This window comes from Schistocerca gregaria, chromosome 5 (genome assembly GCF_023897955.1).
Source record: "Schistocerca gregaria isolate iqSchGreg1 chromosome 5, iqSchGreg1.2, whole genome shotgun sequence".
NCBI classification, from domain to species: Eukaryota; Metazoa; Arthropoda; class Insecta; order Orthoptera; family Acrididae; genus Schistocerca; species Schistocerca gregaria.
The window spans coordinates 161,128,688-161,156,553 of NC_064924.1; the positions used below are offsets into that span (position 1 = coordinate 161,128,688).

A 27,866-nucleotide genomic window follows, 5' to 3' on the forward strand; every position below is an offset into this window, starting at 1 on the left:
TGACAGCAGGTACCGGTGGCGTGCAGCAGGCCGCTCTAGAGGCTCGTGGAACACTGCTCACCGATAGGATTCTGTTGTCGGTCGCTAAGTGGATATTGAGCTCAACGAATCAAAAAATTAGTCATCCTCGAGAAATCATCACAAGCATCTTTTAATATAGTGTAATCTCGCCCCTGGACTTGATAATGCCTGGATTCGGTTGGGAAGTGACTCCACAAGGTTTCGCCTGTACGTCATATTTAGCTTAAGCCACTCTATAAAGATCAGCTATCAAAGTAAAAGACTTCAACCAGAAAAAAAATTTCGTTGGCCTGTGTTATTAATCTAAAACACACAGAACTAGAATGTACTTTTTAAACACAATCCAAAGGATTATACAGAGTTTACATACATTACAAATGTAATATTACATGTGTATTTATGAGGATGGGTAGGTTTTAATGTGCATTTACTATTCTGTTACATAACCCATCCTGAATACCGTTGGCACAGTTGTTTATGCAACATGACGACGCCATTAGTTTAGCTAGCTGTTTTTCATTGTCATACTTCATTTGCATTTATAAATTGAGTCGTTTCTCAGTTTCTGGGTTGAAATCAGTCACTACACACTACATCAGATAAACACAAAACCATATACTGAGTAGATCTGTTTCGTAGATGTAAGTTTAAAAACGTTTCATCTAAAGTAATTAAGTTTAAGGGTTAATAATTGTTATTACAACCATAGCAGTCAGTCTGAGTTTGGTGTTCATTGGAAAGATACAGGAATACAATTTTTCTTCAGGAAGTCACTAGATATTATTCTCAACTGCAACAAAAGGATAAAGTTTGTGCCCACACATTTTAAAAGCGTCGTTTGAAGAACATTGAGCGGACCGTGAATAGGTGACAGGTGGGCCAGTGGTCGCCATATGGTACCAAGTTGAAGCATAGGACCCAGGAGATGAGTTATTGGATGGACCGGTACAGGACATCTCAGACCAACTGTTCTGTCACTTGTTTAGGCATCGAATGTGGCAGGTTTCATAGAAAAATCGTATGGTACGATCATAAGCGTCTTTGCACAATTCGTAATAGCCGTGCCTCAAACAAAAGTTCTTACTACAAAGATACAACTTTTTTCTTGATATCTTTAGACACAAATCATATGAAAAGCACGCAAAGTGTTAGGAGAACCGTGCATTTTTTCATAGGACTTCGTTTTATAGTTTAATTTTCACAATTATTTTTGTTTGATGTCTTAGAGAATATTATTAGGGCTTTCATTATTCTGCACCCAACTTGCGTTTAACTACATTACTAATGTTCGTTGCAGGAACAGTAAACGTTCTTATTAAACCTAGTTTCGTATCTATTTTCCTCATAATATATGAACATTTTTTCCGGCACCACTGGCGCTACACTCAGTATCAACAATCAGGTTTGTCTTCTGTTACTGGGAGTATAGTTGGGAAAGTGTACTGAGTGTTAACTGTGAGTCGCAGAAGCTCCATAATGGCTTTTGTGGTCGCATGCCTTTGTGTATGGAATGCCTCGCCGATATGCGTCAATACAGCCCACTCCTGTACAGAAAACCACAATGACTCATCAGATCACGGGACTAAACCCAGCTAAGTGAAATTTTCACCATTTTTCGAAGCGTCTGCATTGGCGAAATTGTACGGTGATTACAATAAAAGATTTTGGTACAACACATTGGTATTTATTTCTGGAAACAAAGCACATTGATTAGTACAAAGTATCTAAAATAATGTTTCGTCTGTAAGTATTGATTACTCAAGATCGGAGTGAATGAGGCGTGCACCCTTTCAGACTCCTGAGACCTCGTTGATCCAGGACCTGAGATTGCCGACGTTGGCGTAGACGTCGAGTCCAAGCTCGCACGGGTAGAGCGTCCAGGACAAGATGCCAACCTGCGTGCTGCCACTGACCAGCGGTCCGCCAAAGTCGCCAAAGCAAGCGCCCATCAGCAGTTCTCCAGCGCACACCATGTTCGCTGTCACTTCTACGGTCACGTAGGACGCCCGGCAGAGGGCACGGTCCACTATGTTGACGTCCACCTTCTGAAGAACACTGGACAAGCTGCCATTAGAGATGTTCTTGCCCCAGCCAGTAACGGTCACCGGCAGTCCCGCTGGTGGGTCGTAGCCTTGCTCGGGCAGGCTGACTGCCTGCACGTTGGGACCCAGTGTGAACGAGCCGTTCACCTATAAAGCAGAAAAAAATACTAAGTCCCAACTTTTTCCAATTACTCTGCATTTTCATTTGATGCTCAGTGTACCTGGGGGAAAAATAATTTAGTACACCTGAAAAGGCGACGCCCATTTTGATCCAGCGAAGGTACGTTCCACCTGTGGGATATAAGATGTAAAGATAATGGTTTCGACGTCGTTCACCAAAAGGTAGGGTAGTGGCATAGCTACTAAAGCGCCACCTGAGTCTGTCCTGTAATGAGGAATGTTCACAGCCAGAGGGCTCACTGTGGTGAAACGTGTGAGCAACAACCGAGCACTCGTGCTTTCTACAAAAAACTAAGCGAGTTTGAAAGGGATCAAATTGTGGCCGTCCGAGGGGGTAATGATCCTTTAGGAGAATTGCAGCACCAGTTTCACGTTCTGCGCCTGCTGTTCAACGATGCTGGTGTCAGTTGTCAAGTGAACATTCTCATATCCATACACGAGGTTGTGGACGTCCACGAAGCACTGACGGGCTCCAGGATCGTCGTAGTGTAAGGGTAGCAGTGGCAGATCGTACGGGTAGCAGAACATAGATAAGAGGGCTTGTTAGCTCAGACGTGTCAACATGACTATTGTGAACCGGTTATTAGCAGTGCAACTGCAGGCATGCACATCTCTAGCCTTCGGCCCTCACCACAGCACTGGCGTGCGTGACTAGACTTGTACCGTCAGAAAATAACTTGGAAGCTAGAATTGGGTTCCGTAGTCTTCAGCCATGAAAAAAGATTCTGCCTGCATGCAAGAGATCGTCATTAGCGCTTACCTAGTTGTAAGACGTGTATATTTCTATTGTCTATTGTCAAATCGCAATTTATAAAAGATGTTTATATTTTATTAATAGGATGAAGTAGGAATAATTAATATTTGACATGTTGGAAATAACTGTGGTAGCAGGGAATGTCTGTACCAAAGTATTGTTGACAAGAGAGACCGCAAATGGATATAACTTTAAAAAGGGCGGGAGAGACCGCGTATGGATACATTTTAAGAAAAGAGCGGGAAAGACCGCGCATTGCTAAATTTTGTAATGGTAGCAGGGAATGTCTGCACCAGAAAGCATTGTTCATCTACATCTACATCTACATTTATACTCCGCAAGCCACCCAACGGTGTGTGGTGGAGGGCACTTTACGTGGCACTGTCATTACCTCGATTTCCAGTTCCAGTCGCGTATGGTTCGCGGGAAGAACGACTGTCTGAAAACCTCCGTGCACGCTCTAATCTCTCTAATTTTATATTCGTGATCTCCTCGGGAGGTATAAGTAGGGGGAAGCAATATATTCGGTACCTCATCCAGAAACGCACCCTCTCGAAACCTGGCGAGCAAGCTACATCGCGATGCAGAGCGCTCCTCTTGCAGAGTCTGACACTTGAGTTTCTTAAACATCTCCGTAACGGTATCACGGTTACCAAATAACCGTGTGACGAAACGCGCCGCTCTTCTTTGGTCCATGACTGCAGCGCCCAGACCGCTCGGCTAATCCCGCTTTGCCCGTGAAATTCAATATGCGAGCACGATCTCTCCAATTGTCTCTTGTCGAGCACGTATGGAATGTGATGGAATTAGAAGTGACTCGTGCGACACGTCAGCCATCAGCTCTGACAGAACTGCATCAAAAAGTCGAGCCGGCGCGGACTAATGTTTTCCAGGACGCCAGAGTCAGTGTCTGTACTGAAGTCTGTGGAGCCTACACGACGTACTAATATGGGTGTTTCAGCATGGGTCGATACCTAGTACCTCAGAACTGCTTGTGCTATCGCTCTGTAAATGTAATTATTTCATATACTTCACATGCTCAATTGCAAAAACAAATTTTGAGTGAATTGGAAACCTCTAGGGATGCAATAATTTTTTCCGGCCGAATAGATAATTCATTTGTAGGTTTCGATTAGAGATTTTGAGAGAAAAATGGCTCTGAGCACTGTGGGACTTAACATCTGAGGTCATCAGTCCCCTAGAACTTAGAACTACTTAAACTTAACTAACCTAAGGACATCACACACATTCATGCTCGAAGCAGGATTCGAACCTGTGACCGTAGCAGTCTCGCAGTTCCAGACTGAAGCGCCTAGAACCGCTCGGCCACGCCGGCTGGCTTTGGATTTTGAGAGTATCAACACATCTGACATAAATGGCAATATCTTTTTTGTTTTGTTGCATTGACTTAGAAGCTTATATCTTTTTTTTTCCGCCTAGGGACGATAGACCTTAAAGTTTGAGATCAATTTCACCTTGACACCCTTACCCGCTTCTGAGGCAAGGGGGTATTACCAGACGGACTGACGGACACGTGGACAGCAAAGTGATCCTAAAAGGGTTCCGTTCTTATCGACCGAGTTGCGAAACGCCAAAAGCGGGCTCATTTGGATAGAGATGCACGTGCTCTCCATTTACACCACTGGAAATGGGGCACCTTCAGATGTAAAACTGCGGATGGATGTCTTCAGTCAATGTGTTTCGGTTTATCCACACTGTGAACAACTTGTCTGCGAAACGTAATGCGCCTGTAAGCACGTAACGCATAAACTGCTAACGACAGAACTACTCGCCAGGTTCCAAATAAAATCGAGTGTGCACTGTGCTCTGCTCAATTTAATGCTATACTCGTATTTGCAACCGACTTACCAAATTTGGCTTGGTAAAAGGATTGAGAATTTTCTAGAAAATCACAGTACTTCCGCAACGGTGATTCGAAACATTTCCCGGCGGAGGTTCGAGTCCTCCTTCGCGCTTGGGTGTGTGTGTTCGTCCTTAGGACAACTTAGGTTAAGAAGTGTGTAAGCTTTGGGACTGACGACCTAAGCAGTTAAGTCCCGTATGATTTCACACACATTTTTGAACATTTTGGTTCGAAACATCACGTGAAAAATAGCGTATCTAAAGCTTCCCTTTTGACTTTTTGATGTACTGTTGTTGTAATTACCTAAAGTTCTCATGAATCCTCGCCAAATTTGGGCACTTACGGTATAAGTGCGGCCGCTGTCCACTGAAATTAGATTTCATCGATCTATAAGCGGGTGTTCTAGGGAAGTAAAGAAAAAAAGATACAGAGAAAAGTATCTACAGTATCAGTGCTCAAGCAGGAGAGTAAGAAAAGCTTATACAGCAATCATCTAGCTCGCAGCATGTGTTTTTTTGAAAACTTGGAATTCTAGACCTAACGACAGGAGACGTCTGGGGAATCCGTCGCAATATATGAAAATTATGGCAATGGCCATGACGATGAAGAATTACTAAAAATTATTTGAGGTTGATAGGAAGTGCAAAATGGCTAAGCAGGGATGGCTAGAGGACAAATGTAAGGATGTAGAGGCTTATCTGACGAAGGGTAGGATAAATTCTGCCTACAGGAAAATTAAAGAGACCTTTGGAGAAAAGAGAACCACTTGCATGAATATCAAGAGCTCAGATGTAAACCCAGTTCTAAGCAAAGAAGGGAAACCAGAAAGGTGGAAGGAGTACATAGAGGGTCTATACAGGGGCCATGTTCTTGAGGACAATATTATGGAAATGGAAGAGGAGGTACTTGAAGATGAAATGGGAGATATGATACTGCGTGAAGAGTTTCACAGAGCACTGAAAGACCTAAGTCGAAACAAGGGGCCGGGAGTAGACAACATTCCATTGGAACTACTGACGGCCTTGGGACAACCAGTCCTGACAAAACTCTACCAGCTGGTGAGCAAGATGTATGAGACAGGCGAAATACCCTCAGACTTCAAGAAGAATATAATAATTCCAATCCCAAAGAAAGCAGGTGTTGACAGATGTGAAAATTACCGAACTATCGGTTTAATAAGTCACAGCTGCAAAATACTAACGCGAATTCTTTACAGACGACTGGAAAAACTGGTAGAAGCCGACCTCGGGGAAGATCAGTTTGGATTCCGTAGAAATGTTGCAACAAGTGAGGTAATACTGACCCTACGACTTATCTTAGAAGAAAGATTAAGGACAGGCAAACCTACGTTTCTAGCATTTGTAGACTTAGAGAAAGCTTTTCACAATGTTGACTGGAATACTCTCTTTCAAATTCTGAAGGTGGAAGGGGTAAAGTACAGGGAGCGAAAGGCTATTTACAATTTGTACAGAAACCAGATGGCAGTTATAAGAGTCGAGGGGCATGAAAGGGAAGCAGTGGTTGGGAAGAGAGTGAGACAGGGTTTTAGCCTATCCCCGATGTTATTCAATCTGTATATTGAGCAAGCAGTAAAGGAAACAGAAGAAAAATTCGGAGTAGGAATTAAAATCCATGTAGAAGAAATAAAAACTTTGAGGTTCGCCGATGACATGTAATTCTGTCAGAGACAGCAAAGGACTTGGAAGAGCAGTTGAACGGAATGGACGGTGTCTTGAAAAGAGGATATAAGATGAACATCAACAAAAGAAAACAAGGATAATGGAATGTAGTTTAATTAAGTCGCGTGATGCTGCGGAAATTAGATTAGGAAATGAGACGCTAAAAGTAGTAAATGTGTTTTGCCATTTGGGCAGCAAAATAACTGATGATAGTCGAAGTAGAGAGGATATAAAATGTAGACTGGCAATGGCAAGGAAAGCGTTTCTGAAGAAGAGAAATTTGTTAACATCAAGTATAGATTTAAGTGTCAGGGAAACGTTTCTGAAAGTATTTGTATGGAGTTTAGCCATGTATGGAAGTGAAACATGGACGATAAATAGTTTAGACAAGAAAAGAATAGAAGCTTTCGAAATGTGGTGCTACAGAAGAATGCTGAATATTAGATGGGTAGATCACATAACTAATGAGGAGGTACTGAATGGAATTGGGGAGAAGAGGAGTTTATGGCACAACTTGACCAGCAGAAGGGATCGGTTGGTAGGACATGCTCTGAGGCATCAAGAGATCACAAATTTAGTACTGGAGGGCAGCGTGGAGGGTAAAAATCGTAGAGGGAGACCAAGAGATGAATACACTAAGCAGATTCAGATGGATGTAGGTTGCAGTAGGTACTGGGAGATGAAGAAGCTTGCACAGGCAGCATGGAGAACTGCATCAGAAAAGTCTCACGACTTAAGACCGCAACAACAAAAACAACATATTCAATGGCCATGACGATGAAGAATTACTAAAAATCATTTCTACATTAAATAATTACCATTGAAGAGGAATTTCACATGATTTCAGAAGGAAAATTATAATTCGACTTGCCTTGATGAGTGCGACATCGTAGTCAACCGTGAGGGGGCTGTACAGTGGGTGCTGGTACACCTCAGCGGCGAGCAACACAACGCCACCGCTCTCCCTCGTGGATGTACCCGCACGCAGCGACAAGAATTGTAGTATGTGCTCGGAAATGCGGCTGAAGCCATCTAGGCAGAACGAGGACGTCAGCACCCAGTCGGGACTGATGAGGGATCCTCCACAAGTGTGGTCTCTCGCCGACTCTACGGACACCTGCCAAGGGAAACTGGAGATGCTGGCTTCAGTGCCGCCGATGATGCGAGCCTGCCCCGTCCTCCACAGTCCGCCTCTGGTTGGCGATGACAAACCTGTGGACAGGAGGCATACCAGCAGTGCTGCCAGGCGAAACATCGTAGGCTCGATCTGTAGCCCAGCGCTTCCTGTTCAATTTTATACACTAGCTGGGCTATAAACAAGTGGAGCTAATGATCAAGTTATCTCTGCCCACTTGAAATGAGACGTTAAGTGGTAACATGTCCTAAGACTACGTATCACCGCATTCATCGTAGCACCGAACAATCGTAATTAGTCTGCTTTTGATATTGTGACCCATTAATTTGCCGCCACTCCGTATGATGATTCATCTCGATGATAGCTACGCTAATGTACTGCGGAATACATTAGAGCATCCTCAAGGAGAACGTCACTTTACTGACAAGTTAATCATTGCAGAAGTATGCGATAAGAAATTCACACCAAAGTAAACACACGTGCCACAGTGAAGAGTTTCCACACAATCATATCAGTACACAGTGTGCCCCGATCTAGCAGGAAATCATCATAAAGGTGCCGGATGGCATCCTGAGAAAGACTGTCGCAAACATCTTGTGCCTTTTCCTGCAGCTCGGCGATGGTTCTTGAAGACCCTGGGAAACGAATAAGCTTCAGGTTTCGTCATGTCCCATAGGTGTTCGATTAGTAAGAGATCTGGTAGTCTTGTTGCTCAGAGCATTTGGTGTACGTCACGAAGAGAACATTCCGTCACAATAGCCTGCATTGTCCTGCTGAAAAAGCACATCACCTTTCTCTTCAAGAAATGGCATTAGCACAGGGTTAACACCCTCTGAAATACAGCAATCACTGATTACTGCATAAACACCAAATTTGACGACGGGCTGCAGCTGATGACACGCACCCCCTCCTCCCCCCATACCCCCCACACACACTATGAAGCTTGTGATCGGAACTATGTCTCGTGGACGGATGCAGTCCGGAATAGGCAGCTCACCACGACTACGTCATACATGTGTACGCCAATCACACACATACAAACAGAGCCTACTCCTTTCTACTCCTTCAGTCAGCTTCTTTACAACACTAGAGTAGCCACGCTTGACAGAGTCGTGGTTTCACTGTTTGCCTGGCCAGTGGCACACGTGAACTTACTTCTGCTGCAAACAGACGATTTCCAATTGTCACTGATAACACAACAGGTGCAACGTGTGCCAAGATTTCGCCCCTGACCGATGTTCTGTCGATCACCGCTGCTCTCACGATGCGTCGATATAGACGTGCGTCTATATTACGCAGAATTGAAAAACCTGGTCCACAGGTGTGGGAATGTTCTGCAGACCATTGGTGAACGCAGCGAGACGACCGGAGTGGCCGAGCGGTTCTAGGCGCTACAGTCAGGCACTGCGTGACTGCTACGGTCGCAGGTTCGAATACTGCCTCGGGCATGGATGTGTGTGATGTCCTTAGGTTAGTTAGGTTTAAGTAGTTCTACGTTCTATGGGACTGATGACCTCAGAAGTTAAGTCCCATAGTGCTCAGAGCCATTTGAACCATTTTTGAACGCAGCGACACAACATCCATAAACTGTGCCCAACACGTGTAGCAATCTGTCGACAAGTCCATTTCGCTTCCCACAGGCCCAGAGGATTACATTGCCTTCGGTGGTCCTGGTTACACCATAGAAGCAATGTTGCAAACACTGTTCAGGTCAAAACTCAGCACGTTTACTACCTGCAGAGTAACAACAGATAATGTGCAGACGGGCCTTCTCAGCGCCATCTAACCGCGGATGTCGGCGAAAAATTAATCACTAACACTGAAACCCCCCTCCACTATGGACACACTACACCATGTCCTTAACGGTTTTGTATTTCTTTAATTATTTTTTTTTTTTTTTTTTTTTTTTGGCAATGTGTTTCTTGTGAACTATGCGCCTTAACACTGATTTTTACAATACGTCTTAAAGAAAACGACGATTTCTGTGCACATCGCCACACTAAAAGTCATTCATCCACACTCTCACATCGACGCCCTCACGTAGATTACAACAACGTAAATTACAAATAGTTGTGCATAGGAATAACATACACTGCTGGGCCTTAAAATTGCTACACCAAGAAGAAATGCAGATGATAAACGGCTATTCATTGGAGAAATACATTACACTAGAACTGACATGTGATTACATTTTCACGCAATTTGGGTCCATAGATCCAGAGAAATCAGTACCCAGAACAACCACCTCTGGCCGTAATAACGGCCTTGATATGCCTGGCCATTGAGTAAAACAGAGCTTGGATGGCGTGGACAGGTACAGCTGCCCATGCAGGTTCAACACGATACCACAGTTCATCAAGAGTAGTGACTGGCGTATTGTCACGAGCCACTTGCTCGGCCACCATTGACCAGACGTTTGAATTGGTAAGAGATCTGGAGAATGTGCTGGCCAGGGCAGCTGTCGAAGATTTTCCGTATCCAGAAAGGCCCGTATAGGACATGCAACATGTGGTCGTGCATTATCCTGATGAAATGTAGGGTTTCGCAGGGATCGAATGACGGGCAAAGTCACGGGTCGTAACACATCTGAAATGTAACGTCCGCTGTTCAAAGTGCCGTCAATGGGGACAATGGCACCCTCAATACCATCATGTTGGGTTATACGCCAGTATGGCGATGACGAATACACGCTTCCATTGTGCGTTTCCCGCGATGTCTCCAAACACGGATGCGACCATCATGATGCTGTAAACAGAACCTGGATTCATCCAAAAAAAAATGACGGCGTTGCCATTCGTACACCCATATTCGTCGTTGAGTACACCATCGCAGGCGCTCCTGTCTGTGATGCAGCGTCAAAGGTAACTGCAGCCATGGTCTCCGAGCTGATAGTTCATGCTGCTGCAAACGTCGTCGAACTGTTCGTTCAGATGGTTGTTGTCTTGAGAACGTCCCCATCTGTTGTCTCAGATATCGAGACGTGGCAGCACAATCCGCTACAGCCATGAGAATAAGATGCCTGTCATCTCGACTGCTAGTGATACGAGGCCGTTGATATCCAACATGACGTTCCGTATTACCCTCCTGAACCCACCGAATCCATATTCTGCTAACAGTCATTGGACCTCGGACAACGCGAGCAGAAATATCGCGATACGATAAACCACAATCGCGTTAGGCTACAATCCGACTTTTATCAAAGTCGGAAACATGATGATACGCATTTCTACTCCTTACACGAGGCATCACAACAACGTTTCACCAGGCAACGCCAGTCAACTGCTTTTTTGTGTATGAGAAATCGGTTGGAAACTTTCCTCATGTCAGCACGTTTTAGGTGGCGCCACGGGTGCCAGCCTTGTATGAATGCTCTGAAAAGCTAATCATATGTATATCACAGCATCTTCTTCCTGTCGGTTAACTTTCACGTCTGTAGCTCGTCATCTTCGTGGTGTATCAATTTTAATGGGCAGTAGTATTTTTGAAGGTGCTGTGAGATAAACAACTGAAAATTCCTCTTTCTAATATACAATTGTAATTGCTGTTTGGTCAATGACGAATGTCTGCTCCAACAATTACGTCGAACTGATTTGCAGTTGTATACAACGAGAGGAAAAGAACTTTAAACTCTCAAAACTTTTCACTTAAGTGAAGGATCTGTCTTAGGACGTTGATACTAAAAAGCCTGAAAATGGAGCCGCATTAAACAAAGTAAGACGGTATAGTGACGCAACTCTCCAAGGCCTTTCGCACGAAAGATCGCACAGGTAGTGTTAACTATAGTTTGCATCACTTCCGCTAGCGAACAATTATTATGGAACAAATAGCTAGGGGAATGTGACCGGTTGATGTCGTCGACAACCACCGATATTTCTAGAGGTAAACACCCTGTCATTTTCAAGGCAAAAGTGCAGCAAGGAAGCGTTGTGCAAGTGAATTTAAAGAGTCGGTTTGCACAGATATTTCGGTAAAATGAAATACATCGATGTTGAATCTTCCATAATAAAACTGTTACATGGTTTCGGCTTGCCGAAATAAAGTACACGGTCTCAGGTTGATGAAAATGATAGTTTTGGCGGGCTGAGACAGAGAAGGAGCAAAAGAGTAAAGTATCATAGACTTCCTCGCCGAGTTACTGCATGTCCATAGTTTCAGAGATGGTTGTGGGACTCGACTGTTCGATACAGGGTGTCAAGTTAAACAAGTCTCAGCCCTCTAGTTTCCAATTTTATTTGGCGACCAGTTTCGGCGATTTATTACTCCATCTTCAGGCTCCTGACCGATGTGGAATTTTCCTGCAAGTCGGCTGAGTCCCGCAACTGGTAGCCAAACACAGTAAGTCTGCAAACTAGACGGATTAAAGGTGTCTGATTTGACATTCTTCCTGAGAGTCATAGTAATCACTTCTTCGACGGAAACCATAGCAGGCGGAGTAGGTCAGCGAGAGGCGCAGTCAACGGTCTTCTTCACCGCGAGGGAAGATCGGCGATTCACGAGCAGACGGTCGGCCGCGGTGGCCGTGCGGTTCTGGCGCTGCAGTCCGGAACCGCTGGACTGCTACGGTCGCAGGTTCGAATTCTGCCTCGGGCATGGCTGTGTGTGATGTCCTTAGGTTAGTTAGGTTTAAGTAGTTCTAAGTTCTAGGGGACTTATGACCTAAGATGTTGAGTCCCATAGTGCTCAGAGTCATTTGAATCACGAGCAGACGGGCTGCGCGACCCTACTTGCCATCTCACCGCACCTCGTCTCACGCAAATGGTGTAAGTAGTCTCTGAAGTTCGTACAGGTTGATAGGCGCGTTGATTTAGATTGGAGTCATTGTGTGGCAACCTTTCGACTGTAAGTTTGCTCTTTGAGGTTCTATATATTTTTAGTCACTATTCTTCCGATGCGATCATCACCAACGCTTCAGTTCAGTTTCGTAATTAGGAGTCGTTTAATGCAATTCTTTTTCCTTCGGTCTACTTTATGAGGACTGTTCCATTTCTTTCCATCTGAAGATCCACACTTATCACATGGAGTAATAAATCGCCGAAACTGGTCGTCAAATAAAATTGGAAATCAGAGGGCTGAGACTTGTTTGTTCTGAAGTCATAATAATAAGTGAACGTAATTTGTGACTTTTGTTTCATTACAGTAGCCGATAGCTCCAATCACTACTTAGTAATCATTAATTTTTAATCAGAACACGCAAGCACAGTTCACATATTAGGGTCAATTCTTCTCTTTCGTTCGTATAGTTACAATTCTCTTACGTACACATAGGCCGTTGTGTGGGCCTTGCACCGTGAGAAGGGTACTCTGCGCATGTCAGTGGCAATACAGATCGACTTGAGCCTTACCGCAGTTGCGCCTTGCACGTACTAGGGACGTGATCAGCCGACATGGTCACGAAATCCTTGGCAGTATTCGAGGATATCCAATTCTACAACTCTTGAAAACACCTCATTTTACATCTACGAGCTCCAAGGAAATACTGTTGTAAGTCACCACTGTCTGGTATTCCAACATACGCTGTCCATAATAATCAACCAAATACTTCGTAAGCACTGTGGATTCACTGACACACACACTCACACTTATATATACGACCGATGGTGAAAACTGCTAAACAATGGATGAGGAGTGTCCTGTTTTGCCCAGTATTCGTCTCTTTCATTGCACTCTCTCTTCTTTGCCTTCAATTTTTACACTGCCGCCTGAAAAGCACTGCATAAATACTCATTTTTATCGAAGTAAAATCATCTCTGTACCGTCACATAACACTGCTATGTTCTATAAATCAAGTTCTGTATCAGGAGCCCAACATTGGAACCATCTTCCTCAAAGTATCAGACAAATTAAAATCCTTTCCGAACTTTTCAAAATGGTCCATGTTCTACCGCAAAATGTATCTCTTCCGTATCCTAATCAGCAGCTCTCGCTCATCAGTCCCGCCTCCACTACACGTTTTCCCTTCCTACTGTCGGTAGAGTCCTTTATTTTAGCTCTGCTCCTTCCCAACAGTAATTTCACTGCCCCTTCGAATTTCTCCTCTTGCTGTACTACTTTTGCTTCTCATAATAATAATCTACAGAATGGTGAGAAACAGCGTGAAAATTCTGTTAGCGTGTTGCAGGAGAGGTTGTACTGAGAAATAATATTTTTGAGGGCAAATGATACGCTTCCGAGTTACACTGATGGAAAAAGTTTGCAGCAGCGAGAAGGACTTGTGCAACATAAACGAAAGTTGGCAGGCGTATTTCTTCATCAGAAAGATGAGGTCTATTCAGATTTCGCGCCGGTAGCATAAGAGTGGCGTTAGCAGTGCCACTCTGAGGATGCAACTCAGCTTCGCTTTAAACACACGCTGTAACGGTAGAGCGTTACTGACCTGTGAGATTAGACGTGGTGAACTGAGTTTGGATTTCTGAAGGGTTCTGATATCGAAAAGGCTATTTACACCTACAGTGAAAATGTACTTAATTCATTAAATAACAAGTTACAAGCAGCAGGTATTTTCTGTGATTTGTCAAAGGCGTTCGATTGTGTAAACCATAAAATCCTTTTAAATAAATTAGAATTCTATGGTGTCACGGGCAGTGCTGCAAAATGGTTCAAGTCATACCTCGCTAACAGGAAACAAATGGTGTCAGTGTAAGGGACTAGTGAATTAAGTCATGAGTCATCATCAGAATGGGAAGAAATTACATGTGGTGTCCCACAAGGATCCATCTTAGGGCCATTGCTTTTTCTTGTGTGCATTAATGATCTCTCATCAGTTACACTGCCAGAAGCAGAGTTCGTTTTGTTTGCAGATGACACGAGTATTGCAATAAATAGTATGTCGAGTGTAGTTCTAGAAAGATCTGCTAATGATATTTCCATGGATATTAATAAATGGTTTAAAGCCAACTCACTGACATTAAACTTCGAAAAGACTCACTATATGCAATTCAGAACCTGTATTTGCAATTAGATTGTTAGCAGACGTAGGCGGCATAAAAGTGAAAAAGCTTGCATACTTTGCCTACTTTCATTCCATAATGTCATATGCTATAATATTTTGGGGTAACTCTTCAAGTCAAACAAAAGTTTTCAGAGTCCAAAAGGGTGTAGTACGTATTATTTGTGGAGTAAACTCGCGGACGTCTTGTAGAAACCTCTTCAAAGAACTGGGTATACTAACTACTGCCTCTCAGTATATTTACTCCTTAATGAAATTTGTCCTAAATAATATATCTCTTTTTCCAACAAACAGTTCAGTTCATACATACAATACCAGGAACAAAAATGATCTGACAAGGACTTAAAAGCACTTACTTTAGTTCAAAAAGGGGTCCACTACTCAGGAACACTCATCTTCAATAATTTGCCAGCAAACATATAAAAATTTAGTTACAAATAGAGATCAGTTTAAAAGGAGCCTGAAAGACTTACTAGTGGCCAACTCCTTCTACTCCATTGACGAATTTTTTAATAGAAACAAATGATGTGTTGTATATATTTATACTATTAGTATTGTAATTTCAGCTTAAAAAAATAAAAATAAAAAATAAAAAAAAGGTGACATGTTCCACATCCACGAGGATTTCCTCAACACGGATCTATGGAACGAAAACTAATCTAATCTAATCTAAAAAGATGTAAGTCAAGAATGCCTTTCACGCAACAAGGACGCCATTAGCAACACCACATTGGCTTCGAACGGTGTCGACTACTAGTGTTACGAGAAGCTGTGTGTTCCTTCTGCGATTCTGCAGGAGGGCGTGGCAGAAATGTTCCCGCTGTAGGTAATTGCTGCCAGCGGTCGTAACGAAATGTACGATCACAACATGAACGGACACCAGACTAAACTTGTCACGGCCGAAATGAAAAACCATTGTATTCGGCGTATGATTCTGGCACATCATACTGTACATGCAGCAGCAATTTGAGCAGCAGTTGACACCACATTGACACAACGAACTGTTGCAAATCGGTAACATCAAGGACAGCTCCGAGCCCTCCAGTGCGTATTCCACTGACCTACAAACCACCGCCATTTGCGACTTCGGTGGTGTCATGTGTGAGCCCACTAGAAGGCAGAGTGGAGATGTGTTTTTATTTTCTGTTGAAAGCTGGTTCTACCTCGGTGCGAATGACGACCTTGGCTGAGGGCGTGCAGCCAATCTGTCTGCGTGCTGGACACACTGCACCTAAACGTTATATAACGGCCTGGAGTGCGGTTTCGTATGAAAGCTGCAGCACTCTCCGTGTTATCCCACGAACCCTGACTGCACATTTATACGTCAGTCTGCTGATTCGATCTGTGGTGCTGCCATGCATGAACAGCGTCCAGAGGTGTTATCCATCATTGTAAGGCTCGCCCTCATATCGCTGTGTAACCCAAATTAATATCAAGATCTCAGATGGAAACCCAGTTCTAAGCAAAGAAGGGAAAGCAGAAAGGTGGAAGGAGTATATTGTCAATACGAGGACAATATTATGGAAATGGAAGAGGATGTAGATGAAGATCAAATGAGAGATACGATATTGCGTGAAGAGTTTAACAGAGCATTGAAGGACCTGAGTCTAAACAAATCCCCAGGAGTAGACAACATTCCATTAGAACTACTGACAGCCCTGAGAGATCCAGTCGTGACAAAACTCTACCATCTGGTGAGCAAGATGTATGAGACAGGCGAAATACCTTCAGACTTTAATAAGAATATAATAATTCCTATCCCAAAGAAAGCGGGTGTTGACAGATGTGAAAATTATCGAACTATCAGTTTAATAAGTCACAGATGCAAGGAACTAACGCGAATTCTTTACAGACGAATGGAAAAACTGGTAGAAGCCGACCTCGGGGAAGATCACTTTGGATTCCATAGAAATATTGGAACACGTGAGGCAATACTGACCCCACGACTTATCTTAGAAGCTAGATTAAAAAAAGGCAAACCTACATTTCTAGCATTTCTAGACTTAGAGAAAGCTTTTGACAATGTTAACTGGAATACTCTCTTTCAAATTGTAAAGGTGGCAGTGGCAAAATACAGGGAACGAAAGGCTATTTACAATTTGTACAGAATCCAGATGGCAGTTATAAGAGTCGAGTGGCATGAAAGGGAAGCAGGGGTTGGGAAGGGAGTGAGATAGGGTTGCAGCCTCTCCCCGATGTTATTCAATCTGTATATTGAGCAAGCAGTAAAGGAAACAGAAGAAAAGTTCGAAGCATAGATTTAAGTGTCAGGAAATCGTTTGCGAAAATATTTGTATGGAGTGTAGCCAAGTATGGAAGTGAAACATGGACGATAAACAGTTTGGACAAGAAGAGAATAGAAGCTTTTGAAATGTGGTGCTACAGAAGAGTGCTGAAGATCAGATCCCATAACTTATGCAAAGGTATTGAATAGAATTTGGGAGGAGTTAGTGGCACAACTTGACAAGAAGAATGGACTTGTCGGTAGGACATGTTCTGAGGCATCAAGGGATCACAAATTAAGCATTGGAGGACAACGTGGAGGGTAAAAATCGTGGAGCGAGACCAAGACATGAATACACTAAACAGATTCAGAAGGATGTCGGATGCAGTAAGTTTTGGGAGGTGAAGATGCTTGCACAGGATAGAGTAGCACGGAGAGCTGCTGCATCAAACCAGTCTCAGGACTGAAGACCACAACAACAACAACAACAACAACGCAACATGTTTTACAGAGTGTCAACATGTTACCTTGGCCTGCTCAATCACCAGACCTGTCTCCAGTCGATCACATCTAGGACATGATCGGACGACAGCTCCATCGTCACCAGGAAACAGCATTAATAGTCCCTGTATGACCGACCAAGTGCCACAGACATGGAACTCCATTCCACAAACTGACGTCCGGTACCTCTACAACACTACACGTGCACGTTTACATGCTTGCATTCACCATTCTAGTGGTCACATCGGTTATTAATGTACCTATATTTCACATTTGCAATGGCTTATCTCGCCCTTACATTAACCTCTGATGTTGCAATGTTAAATCACTTAAATGTGTTAGCTAGCCAAATGTATTCCAGAAATTTCAAAACTCAACTTTTTTTTAGTTGCAATTTTTTTCTGTCGGTGTGTTTATCAGTGAAGTTAGCCAATGAGTTCGTCGCGCACGCAAGTTCAAGAAATTTGCGGTTCAACGAACGTGTTCGTGGTCTGGTTTTGTCAAACGGAACAAGTGCAGCTCTTGCTCACCTAGTTTAAATCTATCACTTCCGAAAAAAGCACATTTCAACTGGTAATAAGAATTTCAGCATGTGGTAACTCACGGATTGGTCGCATTTTACCGCCTGCCACTCCATCTTGCTGTTCTGGTTACGACGTGGTACAGGTAGTTGATGCAGTCAACTCTGGGGTGAAGTTGATTTTAGTGTGGTTGGAACTTACTGTTTGTGCAAAGTTATCCATGTGTGCCTTAGTGCCTTTAAAGTGGAACTCTTGCTGCTGTTGTTGTGGTCTTCAGTCCATAGACTGGTTTCATGCAGCTCTCCATGTTACTCTATGCTGTGCAAGGCTGTTCATCCCCCAGTACCTACTGCAACCTACAACCTGTACCTGTTTAGTGTATTCATCTCTTGGTCTCCCTCTACGATTTTTACCCTCCACGCTGCCCTCCAATACTAAATTGGTGATCCCCTGATGCCTCAGAACATGTCCTACCAACGGATCCCTTCTTCTAGTCAAGTTGTGCCACAAATTTCTCTTCTCCCCAATCCTATTCAATATTTCCTCATTAGTTATGTGATCTGCCCATCTAATATTCAGCATTCTTCTGTAGCACCACATTTCGAAAGCTTCTATTTTCTTCTTGTCTAAACTATTTATCGTCCACGTTTCACTTCCATCCATGGCTAAACTCCATACAAATACTTTCAGAAACGACTTCCTGACAATTAAATCTCTACTCGATGTTAACAAATCTCTCTTCTTCAGAAACGCTTTCCTTGACATTGCCAGTCTGCATTTTATATCCTCTCTACTTCTACCATCATCGGTTATTTTGCTCCCCAAATAGCAAAACTCATTTACTACTTTAAGCGTCTCATTTCCTAATCTAATTCCGATTTAATTCGACAACATTCCATTATCCTCGTTTTGCTTTTGTTAATGTTCATCTTACACCCTCTTTTCAAGACACGTGGAACTCTTATCGCGTATATATTTCTTGTAAGAACGGATTTTCTGCTCTAAATTATCGTATTCTTCAGATAGGTAATGAATATTTCTACCTATATGCCGATTACGCTGTTGCCCATTGCGAGACCCTCCTTGTGGTGATACATTTTACCATCAACGGTGACATAATTGTGAGGCAAAATCACAAACAATGGTGAGGTACGGCAAAGCCAGGAACCAAATGGTATAAACGGCAAACGAATTAGAAATGAATTAGTGCTGACCACCTTGATCCGTTTAGCAGCTTTGTATAATTTATTCGCCGTCATTTTCTATATTATTGCCTTGGCGAGTTCATTAGTAAAAACAGAAATGTAACTTGCCGACTTCACCTGAATTTCAATAACCGATTTCAAACTATTATTTCATAATCTTCTGGCGTGCATCCCGGATGGTATTAATTATGTTCCTATCTTTCACCTGACAGCTTATCACCCATTCTCACGGTGAGTCGTCGGAAGGTTTTTAAATCACTTTATAGAATTCTGAAGAACACTCGCTCTTACGTCAGAGATAACATCGCTGGTAAGAAGGAATGGGCCTGGTAACAAGATCATCAGTCATAGACAACATCTGATGCGTCCAAGAGTCACTGGATCCACTTAATAAAAGCAAATCTTCTAGTTCAAATTGTATACCAATCCTTTCAGCGTATTCTGATGCAATAGCTCCATACTTAAGTCACATACGACAGCTAGCTAGACGGAAGATCTGAACCCAAAGATTAAGAAGTTGCACAGTTACAACAATATTCAAGAAAGGTAGTAAGAGTATTCCACTGAATTACATGCCCATCATTAAAGTCGATATGCAGCAGAATTGTGAAACATATGTTGTATTCGAATATTACGAATCACTTCGAAGACAGCGTCTACTGACACATAGTCAAATAGGGTTTCGAAAACATAGTTATTGTGAAACACAACTAACTATTTACTCACACCAATTGTTGAGTGTTATTGACAATGGATTTCAAATTGGTTCCGTATTCCTAGATTTTCAGAAGGCTTTTGACACTGTACCACACATGCTGCTTGTAGTGAAATTGCGCGGTCATGGAATATCGTCTCATTTATGTAACTAGACTCGTGATTTCCTGTCAGAGAGGTCACAGTTCGTAGTAATTGACAAGAGGTCGACTAGTGAAACAGAAATGATTTCTAACGTTCCCCAAGGTAGTGTTATAGGCCCTTTGCCGTTCCTTATCCATATAAACGATTCAGGAGGCAATCTGAGCACCCGTCCTAGGTTGTATGTAGATGATGCTGTCATTTATTCTAGTAAAGTCATCAAAAGACCAAAATAAACTGCAAAACGATTTGTAAAAGATTTCTGTATTGTGCGAAAATTAGCAACTGACCCTATATAATGAAAAGTGTGGGGACATCCACATGGGTGTTAAAAGAAATCGTTGAACTTCGGTTACACGATAAAACAGTCCAACCCAAATGCCGTAAATTCAACTACATACCATCATCATCATCATCATCATTTAAGACTGATTATGCCTTTCAGCGTTCAGTCTGGAGCATAGCCCTCTTATAAAATTCCTCCACGATCCCCTATTCAGTGCTAACATTGGTGCCTCTTCTGGTGTTTGAGCCTATTACTTCAAAATCATTCTTAACTGAATCCAGGTACCTTCTCCTTGGTCTACCCCGACTCCTCCTACCCTCTACTGCTGAACCCATGAGTATCTTGGGTAACCTTGCTTCTCCCATGCGTGTAACATGACCCCACCATCTAAGCCTGTTCGCCCTGACTGCTACATCTATAGAGTTCATTCCCAGTTTTTCTTTGATTTCCCCATTGGGGACACCCTCCTGCCATTGTTCCCATCTACTAGTACCTGCAATCATCCTAGCTACTTTCATATCCGTAACCTCAACCTTGTTGATAAGGTAACCTGAATCCACCCAGCTTTCGCTCCCATACAACAAAGTTGGTCGAAAGATTGAACGGTGCACAGATAGTTTAGTCTTGGTACTGACTTCCTTCTTGCAGAAGAGAGTAGATCGTAGCTGAGCGCTCACTGCATTAGCTTTTCTACACCTCGCTTCCAGTTCTTTCACTATGTTGCCATCCTGTGAGAATATGCATCCTAAGTACTTGAAATCCTCCACCTGTTCTAACTTTGTTCCTCCTATTTGGCACTCAATCCGTTTATATTTCTTTCATACAGACATTACTTTCGTTTTGGAGATGCTAATCTTCATACCATAGTCCTTACATTACTTTGCAAACTTTCAATCGAATCTGCCATCACAACTAACTACATACCTATGAATTAAAATTACGAACAATTTAAATTGGAAGGAAAGGTGAACTAACGACTGAGTTTTACTAGCATAACTCATAGCAAATGTAACAGAACAACCAAAGAGACTGCCTACACAATACTTGTCCGTCTGCTCTTGGAATATTGCTGTGCGTTGAGGGATCTTTACCAGACAGGATTAAAAGTGTACATCGAGAAAGTTCAAAGAAGTGCAGTACATTATCGCGAAATTGGGGAGAGAGTGGCACCAACATGATACAGGATTCGTAGAGGACATCATTAAAACAAAGACGTTTTCTATGCGGTGGGATCTTCTCACGAAATTTCAAACTCCACCTTTCTACTCGAAATGCTTAAATATTTTGTTGACGCCGGCCTACAAACGAAAATTTGTAAATTTCTGGTAAATTCTTGTGGGACCAAACTGCTGAAGTCATCGGTTCCTAGACTTACACATTACTTAATCAAACTTAAACTAACGTACGCTGAGGACAACACACACACCCATGGGCGAGAGAGGACTCGAACCTCCGAAGGGGAGAGCAGCGCGAACTGTGGCAAGGTGTCCTAGATCACGCAGGTACACCGCGCGGCTGCCTACAAAGGGAGACACGATCATCAGAATAAAATAAAGCAAATCAGAACTCCCACGGGTAGATACAGCTGTTCCTTTTCTCCGTGCGCTGTTTTGCGACTGGAGTTTTAGAAAACTACTCTGAAGGTGGTTCGATGAACCCTTTGCCAGGCACTTGAGTGTGACTTGCATAGTATCCGTGTAGATATAGATGTAGACGAAATATTTGGTTGATTATTATGGAAGGCAAATGCTGCAACATCAAGCAGTGATGAGTTGCAACAAGGTGCAGAGTGCCACTGGGGTAAGGCTCTAGTCGATCTATTTTGCCACTGCCATGCACTGAGTAATACTCTCAACGTGCAAGTCTCCCACTACGGTCCAGATGTATGTGAAGGAATTTTGCGCAAGGAAACAGAAGGAAAGAGTTGGTCCTAACAGCTGCACTACAGCCCTGATTAAACATTAGTAATTACTTTGTTGCCGGCCGCTGTGCCCGAGCGGTTCTAGACGCTTGAGCCCGGACCCGCGCTGTTACTGCGGTCGCAGGTTCGAATCCTGCCTCGGGCATTGATGTATGTGGTGTCCTTAGGTTAGTTAGGTTTAAGCAGTTCTAAGTCTAGGGCACTGATGACCTCAGACGTTAAGTCCCATAGTAGAGACTTTGTAGTCATGGGAACTATAAGCTACTCGAATGAAACAAGGGTTCCAAATTACGTAAATTTACTGCTCTGACCTCAAAGACTGCTCAGAACAAGCAAGGGCGGATTTGGAGAGTTATACCAAATAAACAAAACGTGTAGAACACTGTTACTGAAACAAAGAAAGAGGAACATGCCCAATTTTAACAGAGGCAAAGTCTTCAAGATTGGCGATCTTTTACAGAAGCTCGAAATTTAGCGCGGACTTCAATGCGAGATACTTATAACAGTTTCCACAACCAAACTGCGTCTCGAAACCTGAAGGAAAATCCAAAGAGATTCTGGTCGTATGTGAAGTATGCTAGCGTTAAGACACAATCAGTGCTTTCTCTGCACGATAGCAATGGAGATACTATCGAAGACAGTGCTGCCAAAGCAGAGTTGCTAAACACGACCTTCCGAAATTCCTTCACAAAAGAAGACGAAGTAAATATTCCAGAATTCGAATCAAAATAACAGCCAACATGAGAAACGTAGAAGTAGATATCCTCGGAGTAGTGAAGCAACTTAAATCACTTAATAAAAGCAAGTCTTCTGGTCCAGACTGTATAGCAATTAGATTCCTTTCAGGGTATCCTGATGCAATTGCTCCACACTTAACAGTCATATAAAACCGTTCACTCTACGAAAGATCGGTACTCAAAGACTGGAAAGTTGCACAGGTCACACCAATATTCAAGAAAAGTAGTAGGAGTAATCCACTAAATTGTAGGCCCGTATCGTTAACTTCGATATGCAGCAGGATTTTGGAACATATATTGGGTTCGAACGTTACGAATAACCAGGAAGAAAACGGCCTATTCACACACAGACAACGCGGATTTAGAAACCATCGTTCTTGTGAAACACAACTAGCTATTTACTCGCATGAAGTGCTGAAAGCTATTAACAAGAGATTTCAAATCGATTCCGTTTTTCTGGATTTCCAGAAGGCTTTTGACACTGTAACATACAAGCAGCTTGTAGTAAAATTGCATGTTTATGGAATATCGTCTCAGTTATGTGACTGGATTCTTGATTTCCTGTCAGAGATGTCATAGTTCGTAGTAACTAACGGGAAGTCATCGAGTGAATCACAAGTGATTCTCGCGTTCCCCAACGTAGTGTTATATTCCCTATGCTGTTCCTTATCTACATAAACGATTTGCGGGACAATCTGAGCAGCCGTCTGAGATTGTTTGCTGATGACGCTGTCGTTTATTGACTAGTAATGTCATCAGAAGATCAAAAGAAATTGCAAAACGATTTAGAAAAGATGGTGCGAAAATAGGCAATTTGCCCTAATAACGAAAAGTGTGAAGTCATCCACAGGAATGCTGAAAGGAATCCGTTAAACTTGGGTTAGACGATAAATCAGTCAAATCGAAAGGCCGTAAATTCAACTAAATACACTCCTGGAAATGGAAAAAAGAACACATTGACACCGGTGTGTCAGACACACCATACTTGCTCCGGACACTGCGAGAGGGCTGTACAAGCAATGATCACACGCACGGCACAGCGGACACACCAGGAACCACGGTGTTGGCCGTCGAATGGCGCTAGCTGCGCAGCATTTGTGCACCGCCGCCGTCAGTGTCAGCCAGTTGGCCGTGGCATACGGAGCTCCATCGCAGTCTTTAACACTGGTAGCATGCCGCGACAGCGTGGACGTGAACCGTATGTGCAGTTGACGGACTTTGAGCGAGGGCGTATAGTGGGCATGCGGGAGGCCGGGTGGACGTACCGCCGAATTGCTCAACACGTGGGGCGTGAGGTCTCCACAGTACATCGATGTTGTCGCCAGTGGTCGGCGGAAGGTGCACGTGCCCGTCGACCTGGGACCGGACTGCAGCGACGCACGGATACACGCCAAGACCGTAGGATCCTACGCAGTGCCGTAGGGGACCTCACCGCCACTTCCCAGCAAATTAGGGACACTGTTGCTCCTGGGGTATCGGCGAGGAGCATTCGCAACCGTCTCCATGAAGCTGGGCTACGGTCCCGCACACCGTTAGGTCGGCTTCCGCTCACGCTCCAACATCGTGCAGCCCGCCTCCAGTGGTGTTGCGACAGGCGTGAATGGAGGGACGAATGGAGACGTGTCGTCTTCAGCGATGAGAGTCGCTTCTGCCTTGGTGCCAATGATGGTCGTATGCGTGTTTGGCGCCGTGCAGGTGAGCGCCACAATCAGGACTGCATACGACCGAGGCACACAGGGCCAATCATGGTGTGGGGAGCGATCTCCTACACTGGCCGTACACCTCTGGTGATCGTCGAGGGGACACTGAATAGTGCACGGTACATCCAAACCGTCATCGAACCCATCGTTCTACCATTCCTAGACCACCAAGGGAACTTGCTGTTCCAACAGGACAATGCACGTCCGCATGTATCCCGTGCCACCCAACGTGCTCTAGAAGGTGTAAGTCAACTACCCTGGCCATCAAGATCTCCGGATCTGTCCCCCATTGAGCATGTTTGGGACTGGATGAAGCGTCGTCTCACGCGGTCTGCACGTCCAGCACGAACGCTGGTCCAACTGAGGCGCCAGGTGGAAATGGCATGGCAAGCCGTTCCACAGGACTACATCCAGCATCTCTACGATCGTCTCCATGGGAGAATAGCAGCCTGCATTGCTGCGAAAGGTGGATATACACTGTACTAGTGCCGACATTGTGCATGCTCTGTTGCCTGTGTCTATGTGCCTGTGGTTCTGTCAGTGTGATCATGTGATGTATGTGACCCCAGGAATGTGTCAATAAAGTTTCCCCTTCCTGGGACAATGAATTCACGGTGTTCTTATTTCAATTTCCAAGAGTGTACTTACGAAGTACTTAAATTGGAAGTAACACATAGAAAATGTTGTGCAGAAGGCTAAACAAAGACTGCGTTTTGTTGGGAGTACACTTAGAAAATGTAACAGATCTGCTAAGGAGACTGCGTACACTACGCTTGTCCGTCCTCTTTTAGAATACTGCTGTGCGGTGTGGGATCCTTATCAGATAGGATTAACGGAGTACAAAGAAAATGTTCAAAGAAGGGCAGCACGCTTTGTATTAGCGCGAAATAGGAGAGAAAGTGTCAATGAAATGATATAAGATTTGAGATGGACATCATTAAAATAAAGGCGTTTTTCGTTGGGGAGCAATCTTCTCACGAAATTCCAATCACCAGCTTTCTCCTGAAAATGCTAAAATATTTTACTGACGCTACCCTACATGGGGAGAAACGATTACCATAATAAAATAAGGGAAATCAGAGCTGGTAAGATATAGGTGTTCGTTCTTTCCACACACTATACGAGACTGGAATATTAGAGAATTGTGAAGGTGGTTCGATGAACTCTCTGCCAGAAGCTTAAATGTGATTTGCAGAGTATCCATGTAGATATAGATGTAGATGTAGAATACTCATCACGGAGAATAAGTGCGCACATACGTATGAGCGTGTGATGGTCTTTCAAAGGGAAAGGACTGGAAAATTTCTCATAAAACAGACCTAACGAACAATAAATCGTATTAACTGACTGCTAATAGCGGAATTTAAGAGTTTTGATGGCTACATCATAAGGTTATTGAACAAAGAGGAACACTGCCCCATACAGTGAACTCATGGCCAAAAGGTCACCACACAGTGACTTACTGATCAATCTAAATAAACTCGCCTGTCATCTGGTACGAATTACGTTACATGTAAAGCCTCAAAATGTACAACACTAAGCACACTGCAGTGCAATAACCACCGGACATATGCAAACGTGCTGTAATGTGATTGCCGTCGTTTCACCGTAGCGTAGTTGTGAAGCGCTATCATTACGTCCGCTGAACTCACACCTTAGATGTTTATAGGCCAGCTTTTCATCAGGAACTTCTATGAACAGATGGAAGGCGTTGCCGTGAGTAGTCCACTCAGACTAGTGGTGGCCAACTCCTTTGCCGAACATTTTGAAGAACAGGCACTGAACTTGGTACCTTGTAAAACTACGGTGAGGGGGAGAGATACGTCGATGATACCTCCGTTGTGTGTATCCATGATGAGGAACAGTTCGGTGTCTTCCTAATACACTTGAACAGCCTCCATGCCAACATAAAATTTACCATGGAGGTAGAAAAGGACAAACACCTTCCCTTTCTAGATCTAATGGATACGAGGCATGGCGAACACCTGTGACACAGCGTGTATCGAAAACCGACACACACGGACCGTTACCTATACAGCCTGTCAAATCACCAGCCGTTCCAGAAAAGAGGCGTAATTAATACACTCGTAACGCGAGCAGGACGAGTATGTGAGCCGCAACATCCCAGACGCGCGATGCATTACCTGGAATGCGATCTGAGGAGCAGTGGGTACTGCTCCACCAGTTACGTAAGAAGTGTCACAAACACTCTAAAAAGTGACACATCGGAGAAAGAAATGTCAGGTGCCGCCTCCCTGCCATACATTCCCTGAGTGAAGAACAGAATCGACCATATATTGAGCAAACACAGGGTACTGCTTATGGACCGACAAAGAAGATCAAAGAGTGTCCCAAATCGGCAAAGGAGTAAAAGGATCCATTTCCTGTGTCGGGAATATACCGAATACCACGTATCTACGGAAAAGTCTGTGTTGGAATGACTGGACGGTCAGTCAACTCGAGGATCACCGAGCATTAGCGGCTTTGCAGTTTAGGACAGATGTAGAAATCGGCTGTGACAGAGCACGTTCTGTGTGCGACCCGACTACATAGTAAAATTCGCCGACACCGAAGTTCTTGCTGTAGAGAGGAGTTGTCACACGTGCTTGTTCTGTGAAGATATAGAAATACACAAACATGACAATAGCTTCAACTAGAAAGACGAGAGCCTCAAGGCGAACGGATCGTAGATTCCCCTGCAGCAGCGAACGACCGATGAAGGCAACAACGGGAGAACCGCACCTGAAATGCCCGCAGAAAAGCCCTTGGACGTTGGCGCTCCAAGTACCTTCGGCCACACGGTCGACTTCATCCCTCCATCAACAAAGGAGAGTAAAGCTTTGACAATGCCATTCATTTGTGCTGCCTAAACGTCATAAAAATCATCAAACCTGTGTCGAAGAACCCGAGACAGAAGCTAACAGGCAGTTTGTCAAAAAGTGGCCACGAAAACCTTATCAATTTTGTAAAAGATAAGTAAGTCAAAAGTGTGTTTAAAAACGTGGGATTTCATTTGTTTCGTGGTTGTATTTTCATCTATAGTTTAGATAACAGGGTACTTTGGTTTTAAACCTGGGAGTTTATCCGTTGTCCACACTTCCCATATTGTGCACCGTTCCTCATTTATCATTTAAAACTCTTTTAATTTATGTTTTGGCCAATCTGGCGTTTATGTTTGCGGTTCTCTATGGCTTTAGAGAGAAACTAATTGTCTTATGGTTAAATAGGTAAAGTTGTTTAACGACAGGTCGCGCTAATCGTGCAACGAAAGAACTGGCTCAATGATTCATTTTAA

General features: G+C 43.6%; 1 protein-coding gene across 1 annotated transcript; it reads right to left on the reverse strand.

Moving 5' to 3' along the window:
* Positions 1-1,710: 1,710 nt before the first annotated feature.
* Positions 1,711-7,795, reverse strand: LOC126272904 (trypsin-7-like). Its single transcript, XM_049976168.1, has 2 exons — positions 7,412-7,795; positions 1,711-2,210 (listed from the first exon to the last, which is right to left on the reverse strand). Exons 1-2 carry the CDS (start codon positions 7,793-7,795, stop codon positions 1,812-1,814), a joined length of 783 nt encoding a protein of 260 aa, XP_049832125.1. The 3' UTR covers positions 1,711-1,811.
* Between the last annotated feature and the right edge of the window lie 20,071 nt (positions 7,796-27,866).

Excerpts from the sequence above, each read along its gene's own strand:
- LOC126272904 (XM_049976168.1), bottom strand. The coding sequence starts at position 7,795 with ATGTTTCGCCTGGCAGCACTGCTGGTATGCCTCCTGTCCACAGGTTTG. Across the intron at positions 2,211-7,411 it reads ACGATGTCGCACTCATCAAG|GTGAACGGCTCGTTCACACT; the intron begins GCAAGTCGAATT and ends TCTGCTTTATAG.